The sequence below is a fragment of the Musca vetustissima genome, unplaced genomic scaffold (assembly GCF_032173495.1).
Source record: "Musca vetustissima isolate MV318-11 ecotype Yass unplaced genomic scaffold, APGP_CSIRO_Mvet_v1 utg19436, whole genome shotgun sequence".
Taxonomy (NCBI): Eukaryota; Metazoa; Arthropoda; class Insecta; order Diptera; family Muscidae; genus Musca; species Musca vetustissima.
Window position 1 is genome coordinate 83,829 of NW_026884542.1, and position 20,268 is coordinate 104,096.

Sequence of the window (20,268 nt, forward strand, 5' to 3'; positions counted from 1 at the left end):
TTGAGTTATCGTGCATCCACATATCATTGTGCAACCTGTACTAAATTTTTCATTTGGACAAATACAGAGTCGCTTGTTTACAATGAGACAAAATTATGTAAATCGATATATAGGAAATTTCAATTGGATATCCGTTGATTATTTGGAGCCCAACTAACATGAAGTCGGTGTATTTGGCCTATATTTGCTTAAAAAAACATAATTACGTTAAATTGTGTGTCAATCGACCGTATTATTGGGGTTTTCTGCACTATTTACTTAAAATCTAAAACGATTTCAACAAAAGTAGAGAGTACGTTGTGCAAAATGTTGTGTCAATCGGCCATATTTTGTGGCTTTGATGCACCATTTACATTAAATCGGACGAAAATATATATGAGAGCAATATCTAAATCTGATTATAATGTCTTTGTGCATATATTTGTAACAGACAAAAGGAAACGTGATAGACACATGATTCCTTTTGAGAATATGCATAGAATCACTTTCTAAGTCGATTTATGCATGTTCGTCCGTCCGTCTGTCTGTCCATGTCAAATTGTAAACAGAGTACAGGTCGCATTTATGATTCGAATTGGATGAAATTTTACACAGCTCATTTATTTGGCCCAGATTTAGATATAGCTCCCATATATTTTCGTCCGATTAGGGACCAAAGTCCCTAAGTATCATTCGATTTGCACCAAAATTGGCACAGCGTACTGAAATAAGCCTAGATTGATGTGTGCTAAGTTTCGTAAAAATCGGTTCAGATTTAGATATAGTTTCGTGAAAATCGGTTCAGATTTAGATATAGCTCCCATATATATTTTCGTCCGATTTAAGGTAAATGGTGCACCAAAGTCCCTAAACATCTTTCGATTTGCACGAAATTTCGCACAGCGTACTGAATTAAGCCTGGAATGATGTGTGCTAAGTTTCGTAAAAATCGGTTCAAATTTAGATATAGCTCCCATATATATTTTCGTCCGATTTAATGTAAATGATGCATCGTAGACCCTTTATATTCTTCGATTTGCACGAAATTTAGCATAGCGTGCTGAATGGAGCCTAGAATGATGTGTGCTAAGTTTTGTGAAGATCCGTTTAGATTTAGTTATAGCTCCCATTTACATTTTCGTCCGATTTTACATAAATGGTGCACCAAACTGCTAATGTTTGTCCGATTAAAACGAAATTTTGCACACATTTAGACTTGAATGACGTTATTGGCTTTTGTTAAAATTGGTGCAGATGCAGCCATAGCGTGTTTCAATTTTGCTATAAATCGTTTTGCATAAATTTGTCCCATGGTACGCAGACGACACTAAATCTGTCCCATAATACAATCGCATCAAGTGAATAAGATGGTCAAGGATCTTCCGCTTCCCACATAGTGATCCACTTTCAGATATTTTCCATAAAATTGTATGATTTCTTCTAAATAATATAGTTCTATAAAAAATACTCGGAGTTTAAATTTATTTTAAAACGTGAAAAACTTATTGTAGAAAATATACTTAGAATTTCTTGAATCTTCGATGCTGCATTTAAATTTATTTTAAAACGTGAAAAGACCAATGAATGTATACCGCACATTTTCTAAGTTTACGTCTAACGACAGTATTCAGGAGGCTTTACTTCCCCTCAAGGCGATATATTCCCTTTCACACAATAAAATAGTCTCAATGGCCACTTTAACTATATACGTTTTTTGTTTCAATACATCTGAAGCTTGTTTGTCCGTAACATATTCTATATATTTTGAAACATCAATATATAACAAATATCATAATTCAATTCAGAAGTGATATCCAATTATTTATTAATTTCGTCGCTAAATGTAACTTTTGTTCTCGTTATATTATTAAATATAACTATGTTTCCCATTATCCCCCTTAACATAGATGTTTTCAATTTTAAATAAAAATACCATGTTTATATTTAATTTTTTTTTTCGAATAGTTTTATTTTTGTATAAGAAATGCTATAAACTATGAAATAAAAAGTCAGTTATAAATAAAAAAAAATTCCCCGTTAAAATATTGGAAGATTTTTTTCATTATTTAAATGAATGTTGATACAATTTTGCAAAACAAAACAATTTTCATATATAAATTATTATTGATCACAATACACATTCTAATTTTATGATGATGATGATTTAAAACCAGTTATCTCTTATTTTGTTTTTGTATTTTTTATCCTTTGTCAACATTTTGTTATAACTTTGAGCTACTGTATGTACGGCTTAATATGCTGCTACAGCTGATTTCTTTTTTTTTTCTTCTTTTTTGGATTGTATTTACATCAGCCACCTGCATTGCCGTAAATATCTGTCGGTCTATATTTTAATTGTTATGTATTTTAGGTATAAATATTAAATTTAATCTAAAGTTAAATATATTTTATACATTATATGACATCATATTTGTTTCCGTTTTGTTTCATTTCGATACTATTTTTCCATATTATTTTTTATTACGGGGATGCTTTTGCTCTGCTTTGTTTACATTACTTGGTACATCATTTTTATCTGTTCCTTTTGTTTGAACATTCGTTAGAAAATTAAAATATGAAATTAATGAATAAAAGCTTATTTGCTAGTAAAATAAAATTGAAAATAAAAATAAAACGTTTCTTATATTCTGGCTAAATAAGGTGTGGTTCTTAAAAATGTGGGGTTTCCGTTTTCTTTTTTGTTTTGTTTTGTTTTGCCCTTAACTAACTATATTTATAATATTTAGTTTAGTTTATTTTATTTAATATTAATAAAGTTTAAATTCTATAATACAATTGATGTCATAATCATCACACGCCAATGCCAAGCATCCAACTTGGCATTCCTTCTAATGTCTAGGTTCCTTGTCGTTTTGTTGCGTCGTCACATTATTTGTACATATTCCTAGCTAGATTAAAAATAGATTATCTTAAAATCTAATTATAACTCTATTAAATCTAGAGAAAAAAAAAATGAAACGAATAATTATTTTCGAACATAAGATTATGCATGTATGTATGTAGTTTGTATTGTATATTATTTGCAAGGTAATGTATTACAATATACATGTATGTATATTGTATGCATGTATGTGTTATGTTGGTAAATTTTAAAATATTTTTCTTTTTCGTTTTTTGTTTCGGTTTAATTACAAAAGTTGTTCCGTCCCTTAATATCTACTGGAGAGTTAATAAAGTTTACATTGTTTGTTCCAGAAACAAACTCAATTCGATTCATTAAAAAAACAAAATATGGGAGAAAAAACTACATCAGTCATTTTGGCACACACCAGACAACCACCGCTCCTATCGACGTTATAATGTGTTTTCGAGTTTGTTTGTGTTTTTTTGGTCATAACAAAATACGAGAGATCATAAATCTGAGAATTTTTTGTTTTATTATTTTGTGTTTTTTTTTTTTTTGGTTACTGATTAGCCAAAATTTATAATCGCAAAAATAAAAGATTTTTTTGTTATAAATTTGTAATCAGGACGTTGTGTGTGTATATATTTATAATTTGTATAAACTTTTCCACAGATTTGTTTTGGGAAATCGTGTACGACTCGAATGGGAAAATTATTCACATCAGAAAAGTGCCTTTCCAACAAGGATATGCTAATAGGTAAGTCAAATTTATATACTTTGGGATAAACTTAAATGTCCACAATTTTTGTGCTGCAAAATAAAAAAGTTTACCATCATTTGAAATTTAGATTTTATAAAAAGTAATTGACTAATCATATTAAGACGGTAAGACGCTAGCTACAGTGTCCGCTAAAAATAAATGCATTATCATTGTGTATTCAAAATTAAAAATACGGGGCCGATAAAAATTACGTTATGTACTGGTGAAACGTGAAAATCAACATCCTTTCTTTTTGGATGCTTCATACAAATGTACAAAGACCACAGAGAGATGTAGAGCATGAAAATGATGCGAGGAAAATCTGACATTTACTACGTTCATATGCCACACACTTAAAACATTGTTTAGTAAATTTTATTACTTTGTTTGTATTACCGTACTACTTTGTGCTAAAATCAAAGCATATTTTTGGGCTGAATTTAAAATTGGCTGATGTCAATTAATTGTAAGGAAAAAATAGAAGTATAAACATATATAGAAATATTCGATTCTTAAATGCTGCGTTTAAAAAATCTTTGACTTAAATTGGGTCCATTTGAAAATAACTAAAATATATTATGTAAAAAAAATTTACTTAAAAAGAAAAACAACAAAATGCTTCAATAATAAATTATTTAAAATGCAGGTTAGAAATATATTTTCCAGAATCCAAAATATTGAAAACAGGGTTTTTTTAATTGTATGGGATGAACGAAATGCTTTAGAAAATTTTGAAAGAAATCTTCGAGTTTCATACATAATAGAAATCAGTGGATTGTGGAATCAAAATGATTTTGAATACATAAGGCTAGACGAACACAATCAATACTGTCATTAGCAAATTGGTTGTATATATTGGGGCGGTTTCAAAACATAATTTTTATTACTATTGCATTTGAAAAAATGTTTTATGTATGTCTATGCGGTCAACTGTATTTAAAAGATAAATTAAATCAAAAAATAAAATAATCATAACATATTTTAAAATTCATGCAAATGTCATAGATCTGTACCTAAATATTTATAAAAAAATAAAACTTTGGATTTCGAGTTGAAAGAAACAATTAAAAATTCTTTAAATTATAAATTTTATAATTTAAGAAGTTTTCAATTTGCATTTTAAAAGAATAAGTATTGAACCAATGCCAATACATTCAACGCAACGTTCATGCTCTGCTAACGAGCAGAACAGAAATCACAAATACGAATAGCAACGAAAATGTAATGCGAAAACACCACAAGAACAAAATCTTTTGTTTGTTGAAATTGATTTCTTTGGTTCAGAGTTCCGCGTGTAATGCGTGAAAACCGCTAATATTCCTATCCTGGCAGCTAATAATATGCATGAAACCAAAATCGAAAGCAAACAAAAAATATCAAAAAACCTACGAATGTTCAAATGATGGCAGCCATAAGCATTGAGGCTAAGAAGACTGTGTGGAATCCGAAAGAGTGTTCTTTGTATGCTTTTAATGTCACTATTGTTGTTTGTTGTTATGGTTTTATTTCTTTACATTTGTGTGTTTGTAGGCATAAATGATGTTGTTGTTGCTGTTATTGTTTCTATATATAAGTATTCACGAGGATATGGAGGAAGGCATTACGTTTTAAAAGCTAAAAGAACAAAATTGAAACGAGGACAGGAGGAACTGGTAGGGTCTTCGTGTCAATGTCACCATCGACACAGGGTGGGCGGAGGATTTGGCCAGATTCCACTAAACCTCGGTGCCATCCTCTCCCTCATCGTCGAATAGCTGACTTGTGCTGCCATGACCATTGCGTGATGCTGTCACGGACATTTTCTTCTTCGGTTTTGGTGGCGGTCTGGGTGGTATTTTGGTTAATTTCGGTTCTGAACTGTTGCCGCTGTTTGAGATCGTGTTGGTGGTCGTTGTTGTGTTGCCGCTGTTACTGTTGTTGTTGCTATTGGGCACTATGGCGGAATGGTGTCTTGCTGTGCCATATAATGGTTCCGTGTCCGAGGTCGTTGTTGGCTGATGTAGTTGATTAACTAATTCGTGTAGGGGTTCGTAGATTTTACTTGTATTATTGCTGGACATGTTGTTTTGTGGTGTTTGTTGCTGTTGTTGTTGTTGTTGTTGCTGCTGCTGCTGTTGGTATATCGCCTGCTGTTGCTGTGCCTGATTTGAGTTCACTGATGTGAGACTGGGTGTTGCCGGTAGTGGACGATCCCGCATTGTGTAGCGCACTGGCTGTTCCTGTTGCTGCATTAGACTCTTGTTCAAATTAAGAGTTGAGCTACCGCCAGCGGTTGTTCGCAGACCCAAATTGTCATAGACAGGTTCAACTATCATTTCGGCTGTTGTCGCTGTTCCCGTTTCGCTGGGATTCGGCGAGGTGGGCGATTGAAATTCACTCAATTGTGTCGAATTGGTAGCCGATGACGATGGCGCCCAGCTTGGAACTCGCGGTTTGCGTGGTATTGTCATATAGCCCTGTTTCATAACAACCGCTGAAGTGGTTGCCGGCGAGTAGACGACGGGTGCGGGGACAAACGGCGATTGTTGTTGTCTGCTATTAGCAGCAGCGATAAGTGCTAAATTGCGCGATTTGGGATGTTGCAGAGTCATGAAACCGTTCGGTGTGGCGGCCGCTATGGTCGTAGTACCATAAATGCCATGGGGTGTCATGTGAGCGTACACGGGACTGGTCATTGGTGGCGAACGTATGCCGTAGATAACCTGTTCGGGTATATTCGATTGGGACGATTGCATGGATGGTGATGTGGGTGGGACACGTGCTGGGAAAGCCAACAAGTCTGGTGGTAGCGTAGTAACATATGTGTCGTCCATGTAGGTGTGACGTGTACGAGGCACTGTATTGTCCGATGTGGTCACTGAATGAGTTTCATCATCGCGATGATGAAGATTTCCTGTAATGAGCAATGAGAGAGAATATTAAGAAATTAAATGAATAAAACTAAAAACAGTCGTCCGGCCTAATAGTAACTTGCCGATAAAATTCCCTTTTTATTGTAAAACAAATAAAAATTATCTGAGTCTCATATCTAAATTATCTTTTTTTAAGACTGGATGGATGTGCTGTATACTTTTAAGTAGGTACCCAATTAAAAAATATGATATCTTTCTTTCTGTGTGGATGTGTGTGTGTTTTTTAAGCAATGTTCTTGTGTAAACATCATCGTGTTGTATGCTCTCCTATTCACATTTCGACCTATTGTCATAAAACATTTTTTTTCCAAATTCTCTATTCCCTGACTCCTTGTACGAATTTTCATACGTGTGCAAGTAACATGCTTGCTGTTCGTTGTCATTGCCTTTTCTAATAAAAATACAAGCATTTCTGTCTGTCCTTAAAACATTTTAACCTTTTGGCATCAACGAACGTCATTGTGTTGGTGTTTACTTTGTAGATGTTTTTCTTTTCCTTTCGGTTTTGTTTTTGTTTTTGCTGCGCTAAAAACACTCTACATCTTGAATCTTGGGTCTTGTAACCTCGGGGGCATTCTGGTACTGTTGCTCGTTTCGTTGCCGTAGATGTGAAACGTCGCAGTATGAAGCTGCTCACTTTAAATGTTTAAATTAAAACCTTAACAAAGAACAAAGAGTTGTGTTTTTTGTGTAGCACGTTTTTTCTAATCTTGTGAATCAGAAGTAAAGTAAAAAAAGATTGAAAAGAGAGAATATTAAAGCGTGAAATTGAACTTCATTTAAAATGGGTTAACTTTGTTGCTTGAAGCGCAATTTTAACACACAACATTCAAAAAACTTCAAACTATGGACAACAAATTTGTTTTTTTAAAACATGGAGCCTAAAGCAGCATAATATGGAAATTTGATATTCCACAGGTTGGGAATCTGTATATGAAGAACTTGGTAAGTTCAAATCAAAGCAATTGATTATATGGCTATTACCCAAACAGGACATATCAATTAACTGGAATACGACCAATTGTTGAATTCCACCAATAAGGATTCCAAACAAGAATAAAATTATTGGGAACATGGACATCTCCTTTCGACGACATCATTTTCAACAATGTCTCTATCACAACTAACCCAAAAAGTACGACTAAGAAAATTATCCTTTTATGTTGGCCTTTCATTCACTAAAAGCCACAGATATAGTACATGTGTGTGTGTGTAACTCAGAGTGTGTTCGTGTTTGACATTATTTTATAAACAGACATTCTCAAGTTTGACCTAATATTGACATATTTTGACATGGAATTTGTGCAAATTTCCCTTTGCTTTCCAAGTGGGCCATCTCTTTCAACTCTATCTTAATTACAAAACATGTTGTGTTTAATTTTGTACATGTCCACAAACATGAATACCAGGATATTACAATGTTTGTGTGTGCAGGAGTGCATGTAAATGTTGGATGTAGGATTTGAATGCATAATCATTCATTTGAAATGTTTTCGGTAATCAAAAGTGGAAGTTTTACACCATTTCATTTAGAGTTTATTATAAGGTATATATAATTTTTTTGAAGAGTAGAGATTTCTAATTCACGCTGCGTAGGGAAATTCCATCATTAACTATCTGGTATGCTATTGCCCATGACCGAGGTGCATTTTTCGGTTACCAAACATATTTCATTAATTAGTTTTATTTATAGTATAATATTTTTTTCCAATTTAGAAATAGTGTAATCATAGCTAAATCATTGTATTTCTACTTCAAAGTCATAGATTTTATAGTTGTTTGATTATTAGAGTATTGTTTGTCAAACGTACAAACACACGCACAACACACACTACAATACGTTGACAACTTGTCAATATTCGAAATAACTTTAGTTTTCAAATACAGAATATAGAGAATGGAGAATATTGACACATTGACATTTGTTCTGGCATCATGTTCTATGTGAATTCATTGATAAAAAAAACTTTTTTTTTGTATTTCTATTAGCAGATGTACATACAGGCAAAAGTTTTAATGCACATTTGGAACATGAATATACAGTGAAAGTGATTCAAACAGATATAAACTTTGTTTTCGTGTCACTCTTTTCACAGAAACTTTGAGTTTCTTTTTTTTGTATGTATTTTTTCTTCTTCTAAAAATTTCAAGTATGACTATTGTTACGTGGAACTATTTTTCTATTGTCTTAAATGTAGGAGTAGCAGTAAAATATTTTTTGATCATATTTTGCTTTAGGGGACTTCATATAGGATTTTTCTAACAAAAATTAGAAGAAAATTTCAATTTTGAAATATTTTTGTACATTAAAAAAGGGGGAAGGACAAAAGATTTTGTACCTTTAAGCTGTAGTTCTCTTATACGTGCAAAATCGTTCGGAGACTATGTAAATATATTAAAATTCATCTCAACAAAAAAGAGAACCATTCTATAATTCGATTGATATTTAAACATCAGTACGCTATAAATGATCTCCTTTGGAAAAATCAGAATTTTTTATCAAATGCTTTATAGTCTCCAACAAATACTTCCTGACATTTGAAATTTGTAAGTAAAGGTTGTAAAAAACTGAATGATGATTTTTGAACCAAATTTACAAAACTTTAAAAATTACTTCAAACGATTCGAAAATTGAAATTGAATACATAAAATCGCTAGCAGTAAGTGACTTTTATGGTGTACTGTAAAGATGTAGACAAATTGTCAATAAGCTTTTTATAAAATTTCGTTTTGTTATTGTTAAACTATTTTACTATTCATAACTATTCATTTAACTATTTTATCGATTAAGCATTTAATGTACGTTTAATGTGTATATGGAACTATTGACGGCCGAAATGAAACAATACTATTCTTCTGTATGTATATACATTTTACCCAGTTAAAATACAATAATTAACAAACCTTCTTCTTCATTAAACTCTTTTGTAAATTGTGGTTATTGCTTTTTCCCTTGAATTATCCACTTAACTTCCATTTTGTTCTCAACCATTCCTTATGCAGATTTTGCAGAGCCTTTACGACTACCAAAAAAAGAAAAATGAAAAGGAAATAAAAAAAACTTACCAAATTGCGTTTCATCCAACAGAGTCTTCTTAATCTCGTGACCATCATCACCGCCATTGCCATTGCCAACACCATCAATATTCTCCAGCTCCGTTCGCCGTGGCGGTTTTTCGACGGGATTAACTTCTGTCAGTAGGCTTTTTTGCATTTCCATGATGACCGAGCCTTCCAGCATAGAATTGTGTGTTTTATCCATTTTCGAGGAGATTAAACCATTTTCACTCATCATTGTTGTATCCTTCTGATAGGTTTTGGAACGACGACAATACCAGCAGATGACAAGAATTATGACGACCAGAAGCAGCAAAAGTGTTGTGGCAATCAAACCAATAATGAGTAAAATATTGGGCTCTGTTTCCGAGGTAGACGTGCTAAGGCCATGTACACGATTCTTACCCGAACCATTGAGAGGACTGTAGTAGTCACCATTTATAATTAGCTGGAATTCCGCCTCTGCTTTGCCTCCACGATTGTCGGCAATGCAGGTGTAGGAACCCTTATCGGTGGGTCTAACACCAATGATGCGTAATTCCGAATTCAATGTGTTTGGACTTTCGGCACGATGTTGTTCGACTGAGTTGAGAATTTTAAAGCGGGCATCATTTGGGTTAATCGGTCTCTTATTGTAGAGCCATGTCACATTTGGTCTAGGCGAACCCTCAATCCGACATGGCAACGTGATGTTATCTGAATGGACATCGACATAGGTACTCTCCGAACCCAATATTCTTGGTTTACAGGCAAAATTTTCTGAAGGTATTTCATTCCAAAGTTTTCCCTTCAAATGCTTGGGTTCATTACAGTCGGTTGGTGGAGTGTAAAGGCGATTGGCCAGAGCAAAATCACGGAACTCCTGCAACTCGCATGTACAATTCCATGGGTTCGAGGCCAAGGATAAGTGCACCAATTTGGGTGTTCGTTGGAAAGTTTCTCTTCTCAAGACGGTCAGCTCATTGTTCTCCAAGTAGACTGCCGACAAAACAGGCAACTGTCCAAAGGCGTGGATGTCTATCCGCTTCAATTTGTTGTTCTTAAACTCCACACGTGAGAGAAACGGCAAGTCCACAAAGAGATGATTGTCCAATGCTTCAATTTGATTATTGTTCATTACCAGGTTGCGTAACTTAACCAGACCATTGAAGGTGCCCACATGCAGCTCCTTGATAAAGTTATGCGACAAATCCAATTCGATTAATATTGTCAAGCCTCTCAGGGCGTCCCGATTCAGCTCTTGAATAGTGCAATTTTTCAGAAAAATTTTGTGCAGATTTTGAAGATTTGCTTCGCTAAATTCTTCCCTTCTCAGTTCGGGTATCATATTATTGGAGAGATCAATAACTTGCAGTTCGTTGCTCAGATCATTGGGTATTGTGTAGAGTTGTCGGTTTTTGCAATCTGCCGTCTTCTTTCCCGAATTCCAGTGACAATGGCAATTGCTACAGCTCTGGATCCAGTCAGAGTTGGCAACTGTCGAGGGGATACTCGTTAGCAAAATACTCGTCAGGAAGAGAATCTGTGTTAGCCAATAACGCAGGCGGTACCATGTCATTCTGATGGTAGGCTTTCTGTGTCTGGACGTCGTGGTGGCCATTATGTGTTATTTGTAGTTGATCGTGATGATGATGGAGGGGGTGGGTGGTGTGGTAGTGGCGTGTAATGGGATTTCTTGTTGTTGTGATTCAAGTGCTGAAGCGCCGTTTGCAATAAACTTGTTTAATTGAAACTCACTAAGAGTCTCATTAAATATCTTAAATTTTTTATTACTTTTCGCACAACTTCCCTTTGCTTATTTGACTCTGTGGTCCCCTTGGGCAGCAAAGTAGCTTTTATTTAAGCCAATTTAATGGGTGGCAAAACCCAAGTTCAAATATTGGGTATACCTTACTATAGCTGCCGCCCAACTTGTTAATTCCTGTGGAATGTTTAATGCTTGTAAAGCACAACCAGCCAACCATCTATTAAGGACGACAAGCCAATGTCGTCGTCAACCGCTAGGACAATGACTAGCAGAGTACAGCAAGCCTGTTATGATGTTGCTGACGTTGATGATGACGACGTCGACAACGACGACAGTGCTGATGATGACGATAATGATAATGCTGATGATGGTTATGTTGATATAGTCTTCAATGCTGTTGTTGGGTGCTTTTGGGACTGCGTGTGTCCTTTATTTCTTATTAATTAATGTCCTTGTTGTTGCTGCTGCTGCTTTCCTTTATTTTTCTGTTGTGGATTGTGGTGTGAAATTGTGTTTTCGCCGTTGTTGTTGTTGTTGTTGCTGTGCAGTGTGGTGGGAGAGTTGATGGTGTTGTTGTTGACACTCCTTTAAATGTCAGCATTTGCCTGTAGATTTACAGCTGCTAATTACCATAATATCATTGTATTTAAGACGTGCAGCAACAAATACATTAACACTGTTCTTCTGGCCTGTAACGAATTCAAATACAAAGACAAAAATAGGAAATTTCATTATTAGAAACATACGCAAGCAAAATTCGTCATTTGTTGAAAACATAAAATAATTAAAGAACACTACACATATACGCTAACAAATAATAATAATACTAATGGGATAAGAATAATTATAATTAGAATTTTAATGCAAATCTTTTATAAGAACAACTGCTTACAAAGCACTTGACGATGTAGCCAAATTGCTAGAATTATGGCTTAAAGAAACAAATGTACAATGGGGTAATTTTAGAAAAGGGAAACAAATTTCAGAGGCATGTTTTGTGAAAATGTGTATAATGAATAGAAATCCTATGAAATGTACTTTGAGAGATATTTTGGAATATGAAAACATACATGGATTTTTTTTTAATTTCTTTCTTGCGAAACTTATCCCAATGTGCCAAAATGGGTGGTCTTGTGACCTTAAGGCTCCTGGTAAAAGGGTGTATGGATGGTAATTTGCATTCACACTGTAACTGACATTAAATACCTCTTAATTTATTTTGACGTGAACGAAAACAGAGAAAATCACAACTCATAAAATGCTGTTTCTTCTTTTTTCGTCAGCTGAAATGTGAGCAGATCCTTTTTGTCATTACTTTCTAGTTTTGTTTTTCTGCTAAGTCAAATTTAGGGCAGTTATTTCGTTCACTCTTTTTCCTTGATGCTGTGTGTGTGTGTGTTGTTTTTATGTTAATGATGTTGATGGTTGGTCTATTTTTATGCTGTTCACCAGGCAGCCAGCGAACAAGCCAGCATGGGAGAGACATGGCATGAAAAATTACAACCTTTGACAAATGACCCTGAAAAGCTTTCATTTGTCGGCATGTCAGGGATTTGTTTTAATCAGCAACTCTTTAAGACTTAATTTGTCATGAATGTTTAGACACTTGTGAAAGCTTATTCAGATTTTGTCTTTTCTGCTTATCTTTCCCGAAAAAAAAAAAACAAATACAAAATAACAACAAGAATAGGAGGAGTACGCAAAAATATCCACAATATTAATTAAGTTGGAAATAAATAAGATGTAGACAAAGAAGAAGAATAAGAAAAAAACGAGGACAAGGATGAACAAATATCATTTTAATAAATAACAATATAGAAATTTTGGGTGGGATTTGGATTACTGATAAGTACACTTAGATGAACATCTTATACTGATTGTAATGAGACAAATGTCTGATGATTGATTGTAGGAGGCTGGAAACCTTGTACTTACACACAAAGTATTCATATAGAAGTTATGAAACGAATAATTATTTGTAAAAAGTATTGAGGACTAATTCACTTAAAGATGGGGTTTTCAAATAACTCCTACATACATTGGGCATCGAAATTTTTGTATTTTTTTAAGACTTTTGGTGCAAAACACATACAATCGAATAATAATCCTTTTTGCTATTCCATATTTAAGATTCACAAAAAATCGACCACGGTATCTTCATAGGAGAATAAACTAGACCAAGGAAAGCAATTGAAAATTTAGCAACAAGTAAATACGTCGTTAAGTTCGACCAGCCAAAATTTTATATACACCTTACGCCATGAGACCAAAACATGAAATATTTGAATTACATCACATATATTTTTGCAAGGAGGTTTTCAATCCATTTATAATGATTGGTCCGATCATTTAGATGTAACCATCAAATTGCCTAGAATTGCTCTGTACCTATAAATGGGTGTAAACTCAAATCAAGTTTTCATAGTGTCAAATACTTCATTGAACCGAAAATGACAGCCACTTCGAATGGAATCTACAGCTAGATATTCGAAATATGCAAAAACTGTTGTTTTTATGTTAGAAATTAATTGTGTGGACCTTTCTATGAATAAGAACTCCAAATGTGAAATTAGGTTAAAAACTAGAAAATGGAGTTACAAAATTATATGTAACCAAAACAAACGTGGAGACTTTGTAAACTATTTGTTATTTTTCCTAGAAACTTTTCCTGAAATTTGTATATGCAACAGTTAAGATATTATTCTTTTGCCTTTTTTTCTTTCAGATAAATAAAAAAACGTAAAATGTATCTTTATTCTGCTTACAATCAATTTGATACTCATCATTTCAACATCGTTTGCAACAGCATTTGGTTACTTTTGTCGGCAACAATTCCAACATCAAAGAAAACCAAATACTCGAATAACCGCACACAAAGTAAATTTAAACTATTATTTTGGTAATAACTGGTCTTTGTTACATTTTCTCTATTGTCGGTAGCGTTTGGATAGCTTCACAACTCTAGTTGCCTCTTGTACGCTTTTTATATTTGCATTCGCATTTTTAAAGCAACAACAATAATACAAACAATAACAATAGCAACAAGACTAACAAGTATTTATTTATCGAACATTTACAATTTGCATATTCGTATTCGTATTCTAGACCAGAACAGGGCGCAAAAAGTCGTTCACTCTGCAAATGCAAATGGTAACATAATCAACGAGTGAACGAACGAGCGCCCAAGGATGTTGTTGCGGTTCATTTGTTCAGCGCTTTGCCTGTTGCAATGCATCGCATTTCATGACGTCCCAAACAACAATAGCAACAACAACGACCAGCATCTCAATAATCAACCACAATAGCTGGTTGGTTGCAACCGACAGCAGCTAGAAAGAAGAACGACCGACGACAGCAACACTATCCGCAAATCCAATGCAATGAAATACTAAACTAAAACATAATGATGTGCTGATATTATTTCAACCTCTGGGGCTAGTTGGTTGGTAATGGAGTGAGAGCAGCATTGGAAATGGACAGGAAAATACTGATAATGGCGATGATGATGACGGCGACACCGACATGGATGCCCAAGTTGATAATGACAACTGCAGATGCTAAGGCAACCGCATTTGCCACATGGCAGCATTAAAAATACACAAAGTTTTGTATTTCAATTATCGAAATCGTTCACAAAACTAAAGTCATAGAGTCTCCATTGCATTTCATATTAGAGTAAGAAGGGTTATTAGGACACATATTTAAATTTTCTACAAATAATTCATATTTGAATGAATACAAGAGACTATGTGAAGGACAAGGGGTAACTTTGGCCAATATGTATTATTGAATAATTGTTCACATATCAATTAACACTTTTTCAATAACCCTTTTAAATGACGACTGAAAGCCACTGGAAAAAAAGAAAGAACTGATGAGGTCGTTGTGCAGCAGAAACATTGAACAATATTTAAAGTTTATCAATGCAATAAGGATTGGAGCAATGTTTTTCAATACTGGCGACAACACCACCATCACCAAGTACAACGAATATGGAATGCTATTGGGTATAATGGTATCAATGGATTAGTTTCTGACTTGAAGACAAACACGTTCGCACACACACAAACACATACATTCACTAATCTTACTGTAGCCACCATCTAAGGAATACATGTTTCCAGTGATCTTTGGCTGTTGTTGTTCCTATGGAATGCTTAGTTCATCGGTTCAATGATTATGTGGTCGGTAGTATGGTTGGATGGTTGGTTGAATCTTATGCCATGTTGTTTGGCCGGATTCATCATTACCCAGTTTGCCAATGCTCTAGCTAACCACACGAGAGAGTCCCTTAATTCGATTCTTCTTTATATTTCCTTATCTGTATGGCGGACAGTTTGACACACAACCGGAGAGACCTTCTCGAACTGTTGCCCAGCTTGCTGCGATATTGATGTAACTTGTAATAGAAAGACCACGGGAGTCCATTCTTGCCAATGTCATTTAACATTTATCAATCAGTAAACAATTGCAAATTGTATCTTTAATTCCTGCTCGAGCGAAGAAATGGCAACGGACCTAAACACCATGCTATGCAATTCTATTTGTCTGTCGATCTATGGGAACAGAGCTCTGTCCACCAATGTGTGTATTTGTGTAGTGGTGTGTGTTTGCATTGGTCATGGCAGAGCCACAAATTCGCATACCGTTCGATTGAACGATTTTGCAGCAACGAGTGACGATGCCATTATAAATAAAGCAAATAATTATAATTAGCGCGTGTTGAATGCAACGACAATGTTATTAAATTACAAATTGTGTGTTGTATCTATGGGGATTAATATGTTTGTATACCCAACCTGCTGAAAGGGCAGAATCGTGGCCAGGGATTAAAAAAATTATCGATTTTTTTCAATAAATAAAAAATAGTCGATTGAATGAAATTTAATTTTGTCACGTGAGTTACATATGTAAAACAGAAATGAGTGGGAAGGTTGCTCTGAAAAGTAAATGTTTGATGTTTATAAATAATTCTTTTACGACAGAATTAGAATTGAGACAACAATGTGTATTTCAGAATACACTTGAATGAAGCTTAATGGTATATTTTCTCTATATCATCAACCAGTAACACCAATGTGTAGATTCCATATGGATTGGCAATTTTAGCGAATTTTTTCAATATAGTTAGTTTAATTTTTTTTAATTTTTAGAAGCCTTGCTGGTATCTATCAAGAATACGTTGAAAAAAATAAAAAGTTGGCCGAACTATTTTCATTGCTTAGTTATATTTTTTTATCAAACAGTCCACGTTGAGTGTAATTGACACAAATTAATTTCGTGCAAAACCAAAATACTCACTCATACACACAATTTGTATGTGTGTTGTTTGTATGGCCAAGACTAAAGGACTCCTCTTAATTCATAATTGAATAAGAAACTTAATTAGATAGCACAACCAACTTATGGTTTATATATAAAAAGGACAAATAAAAAAGCGCACACACACACACACACAGCAAACGAACTCATGCAAACAACTTGGTCTTGACCTAGTTTAAATTCATTACATGTTGTCATTGTTCGGTTATTGTAGTGGTTTTTTCTATTACAATTGTATGCATTTATAATTATTTCTATCGCTGGCTTCTATACGAAGGCGAAATAAAATAAAAAAAACGTACAAAACGTCATCAAAATGAGTATGCTAAAGGAAAGTGACAAAACGTCATAGAATACACTCATATTGTTTATATCCCCATACACAGAATATCGTGTTGTTGTAGTTCCTTTGTAAGCAGATATGTGGCAAGTTCCATTACATCATCGTTTTGTTGGAACTGTTGCAAAACCACAGAATGTTATGTACATATGTGTTGCCATAGAAATAAAAAGACTACAAATGTCATTAATTAATGAAATGAATAGAAAAAAATTAAACAAATATTATGCAGTGATGGTCGTTTGTGTGAATAACACAGGAATTATTTAGAGATACTTTTGATTCATTAAAAATACTCCCCCATATCTGTGTCAGCTAAAATCGAAATATATAGAGTAATCAACATTATCGCCAAGTATTTTGAAAAGTGTATGAAATCTATGAAGATTGGGTAATGATATCAGATATTTACACTTTTCCGCGCTAATCATTGGGATTCGCCCAAAAGCTGCAGATAGCTGAAAGGGTAACTTCTCTATCGATAAAGTGATATGCTTTGTTATGCTCTTTCAATCATATTGATGACTTATAAATGCGACCAATTTTAAAACACATTATAATCAGCTTCGACTAAAGCTTTATCCATTGGAGGGCAGATAAACAATTCATTATTCAATTTAATTGAGGGCAGCTGACGTCAAAGATAATTTACGGTGATAAATTCACCACCCCTAGTCAATAAACTTAAAAATTTCATTTCAACATGGCCGACAAGCTATTCCGTTCGTTGTTAATAGTTCTACAAAAAATGAATACCTCTTAAAAAGTGGTGTAAGAAGAAATTAATAAAATGGCATATCACATAGCAAAGTTGTATTCTTACAATAGATAAACGTCTAACACCTGTTTGGGCCACAAAAATGCAACAGGGAAGTGAACATCCGTTCCGGATGAAAAAAATTATTCCAATACTTCGGCAATGTAAAGATAGTCAAACGAAGCCAATGAAACAGTTTTTGTTTTCATCATATAGCACCTCGGAAGGCAAATTAAAAAAAAATGAAAATTCAAGAGAAAACAAGAATGTAGACCTTCCTGACTTGATTTTAAAATTATTCTTTACATGCACGACAAGGCATTTGGGTCCATTCACAACCAAAATTTAAATAATTTTTTCAAATCGAAAAAAATATTTCAATTCTACAATAGTTTTTAACAACAATTGGTAAAAATGCCCTTAATAAATATAGTAGAATTCGGACGTGGGAACATTGGTTTATCGAAAAATGCCAATGAATCTTCAAGCTCTTTGCTTCAATTAAAATAAACCTCGGTTAATTGAAAATCTGTATAAGAGAAAGACTTTTTTGTTGCAAAAACACAAAAAATATAAGACGGGCTTCGTTTAAGAGAAAAAATATAATTTTTGGAACGGCGACGAAATTTCATTAAATAAAAAATAAAATATTATTGGACATTTTTCTACGGAAAAAGTAAGTTCTTACACATTTTATTTCAATATTTATAAATTTCACGTTTTTTTTGTCGGATCGTTATAAGTTGTTAGATCGTTATAAGTTACTGAATCGTCGCAGAGATCTATTTTAGGTCTTTTAATTTGAAAATCAGTATGTGCCTTTCACTCTGTTGGGACATGCATCTAATGTTAGGAATGTTTGATATTAGCATGATATTTCATTTCCAGGAACTGTTGGTTTAGATGCAGATATAGCTAAATTATTGTTCGATTTGGGATGAAATTAAATTGTGAATAATAAAAAAAGCTTCATGTTAAAAGCTTCAAACCTGTCCGAAACATATATAAATCAGGTATTCGCAGGCCAAACCAAAAAACTTGTGCTACATTGTATAGTTTTATCTTCGTTGACATTCTAAATAAATTGTGTGTTTTTTTTTGTAATTTTGTCAGTTATATTATTTTGCTTTCCATTTGAATGCATTATTAGCCTTTGTCTAAACAATTCATGTTTTTCATTTTCGGTTTGTTCCAGCTTCTGCACACCAACCATTACAATTATAATTTTACATTTTGATGCTAACGTGCAGTGTGACTGACTGTAAAGAATAATTCTTAAAGCATTCCAATTATGATTGCTTTGTCGTAGTGCTGCACTGCTCACCCATTGTGTTGTATTAGAAAGCCAAAGTTATACTTTTTGTCCATTGTTTGGATACAAAAAAATCCTTCCACCCTCGTCGCAGCACCCTTGACCAGTAGTTTGCATGTACATTCATCGTCGTCATCATCTGTGGTAATGTCCAAGTCCATTTAATGGTTGCCTGCCAGCCTGACTGCCTCATTGGATGACTGTGATTTGTATTTCTCGTCATCTTCATCGTTGTCGTCGTACTGTGTTGTTGTAGTGTTTTTTTACACAGTTTCTGTTTATAAAGTGATTTTTTGTGTTATCCTTAATTGACTTGCGGCAATGTTATGTTTTTTTGTTGTTGATGTTTTTGTTGTTGCAAAGCAATGCATTTCATTTCATTGCATTGTTTGGATTTTGAGCATTTGTTGCATTATTATTAAAGTTCTGGTGTTGTGTCGGTCGTCCATACTGTCGTCGTTGTGGCTGTTGCCGTTGTTGTACAATGAAAAAGTATTGTTTTAATAACGTTTTAATTTTAGACCAGTAAAAGCTATTCATTTCACAAGGGTTGCTTTATTATTGCCATCAAATCTCGATTCAGACAAGGAATCTGCTTTGAATATGAAAATTGTGTTGATGGTGGTGTAGGGTATAAAAAGGAAATTGTACAAAATAGGGAATTATTAAAGTCCTTGGTGAGTAATTATAGTTTCGTTTGTATTGTAATTTGTTCTAGAGAGGTGCACCATATTCATTCATTTTGTTAGAAATAATTATTTAAGGCATATCTTTGTAGTCGAGTCGAAATGGGTGAGGAAAAATTAAAAACAAAATCGATATTGTAGAGACATTCGATAATATTTTTTAAAAAATGAATGCGTTTGAAAATAGTAGTTTAAATGTATAATTATATCCATTAACGGCAACGTCTATTACCAGGAAAACATGTTTTTAGATAAAAAGTTCCAATATAATTTGACTTTAGTATCAGAAGAGCGAATGTAGCAAGTGGATTCGAAACCAATGAATACAAATCAATAACCAATGAATACAAACCAATGAATACAAATCAAACCGATGCCTAAAATTTAAATACATAAATCAATGCATATATGTTTTATAAAAGCCACTGGTTTGTATTTAATTGTGCTTAATATTGAATTGAATGCTATGGAAATTGCGGGCGTACGTATGTACGTATTTCAGAACAAATTTTTACATAGGCTATAATTGT

At 33.7% G+C, this 20,268-nt stretch overlaps 1 protein-coding gene and 1 long non-coding RNA gene across 2 annotated transcripts in view; both read right to left on the minus strand.

Moving 5' to 3' along the window:
• Nucleotides 1-5,186: 5,186 nt before the first annotated feature.
• On the minus strand, nt 5,187-11,144 carry LOC133331504 (uncharacterized). The gene is made up of 2 exons (XM_061539894.1): nt 9,584-11,144; nt 5,187-6,498 (listed from the first exon to the last, which is right to left on the minus strand). Exons 1-2 carry the CDS (start codon nt 11,130-11,132, stop codon nt 5,321-5,323), a joined length of 2,727 nt encoding a protein of 908 aa, XP_061395878.1. The 5' UTR covers nt 11,133-11,144; the 3' UTR covers nt 5,187-5,320.
• Nucleotides 11,145-11,842: 698 nt separating this feature from the next.
• The window catches only part of LOC133331511 (uncharacterized), an 81,198-nt gene continuing 72,772 nt past the window's right edge, over nt 11,843-20,268 (minus strand). Inside the window, exon 3 of the long non-coding RNA XR_009754387.1 lies at nt 11,843-12,010. This is a non-coding gene — a long non-coding RNA (uncharacterized LOC133331511). The remainder of the gene's footprint in view (nt 12,011-20,268) is intronic.

Coding starts and splice junctions, on each gene's coding strand:
- LOC133331504 (XM_061539894.1), bottom strand. CDS start 11,132: ATGACATGGTACCGCCTGCGTTATTGGCTAACACAGATTCTCTTCCTG. Junction 6,499..9,583: donor GTTGGATGAAACGCAATTTG/GTAAGTTTTTTT, acceptor TGCTCATTACAG/GAAATCTTCATCATCGCGAT.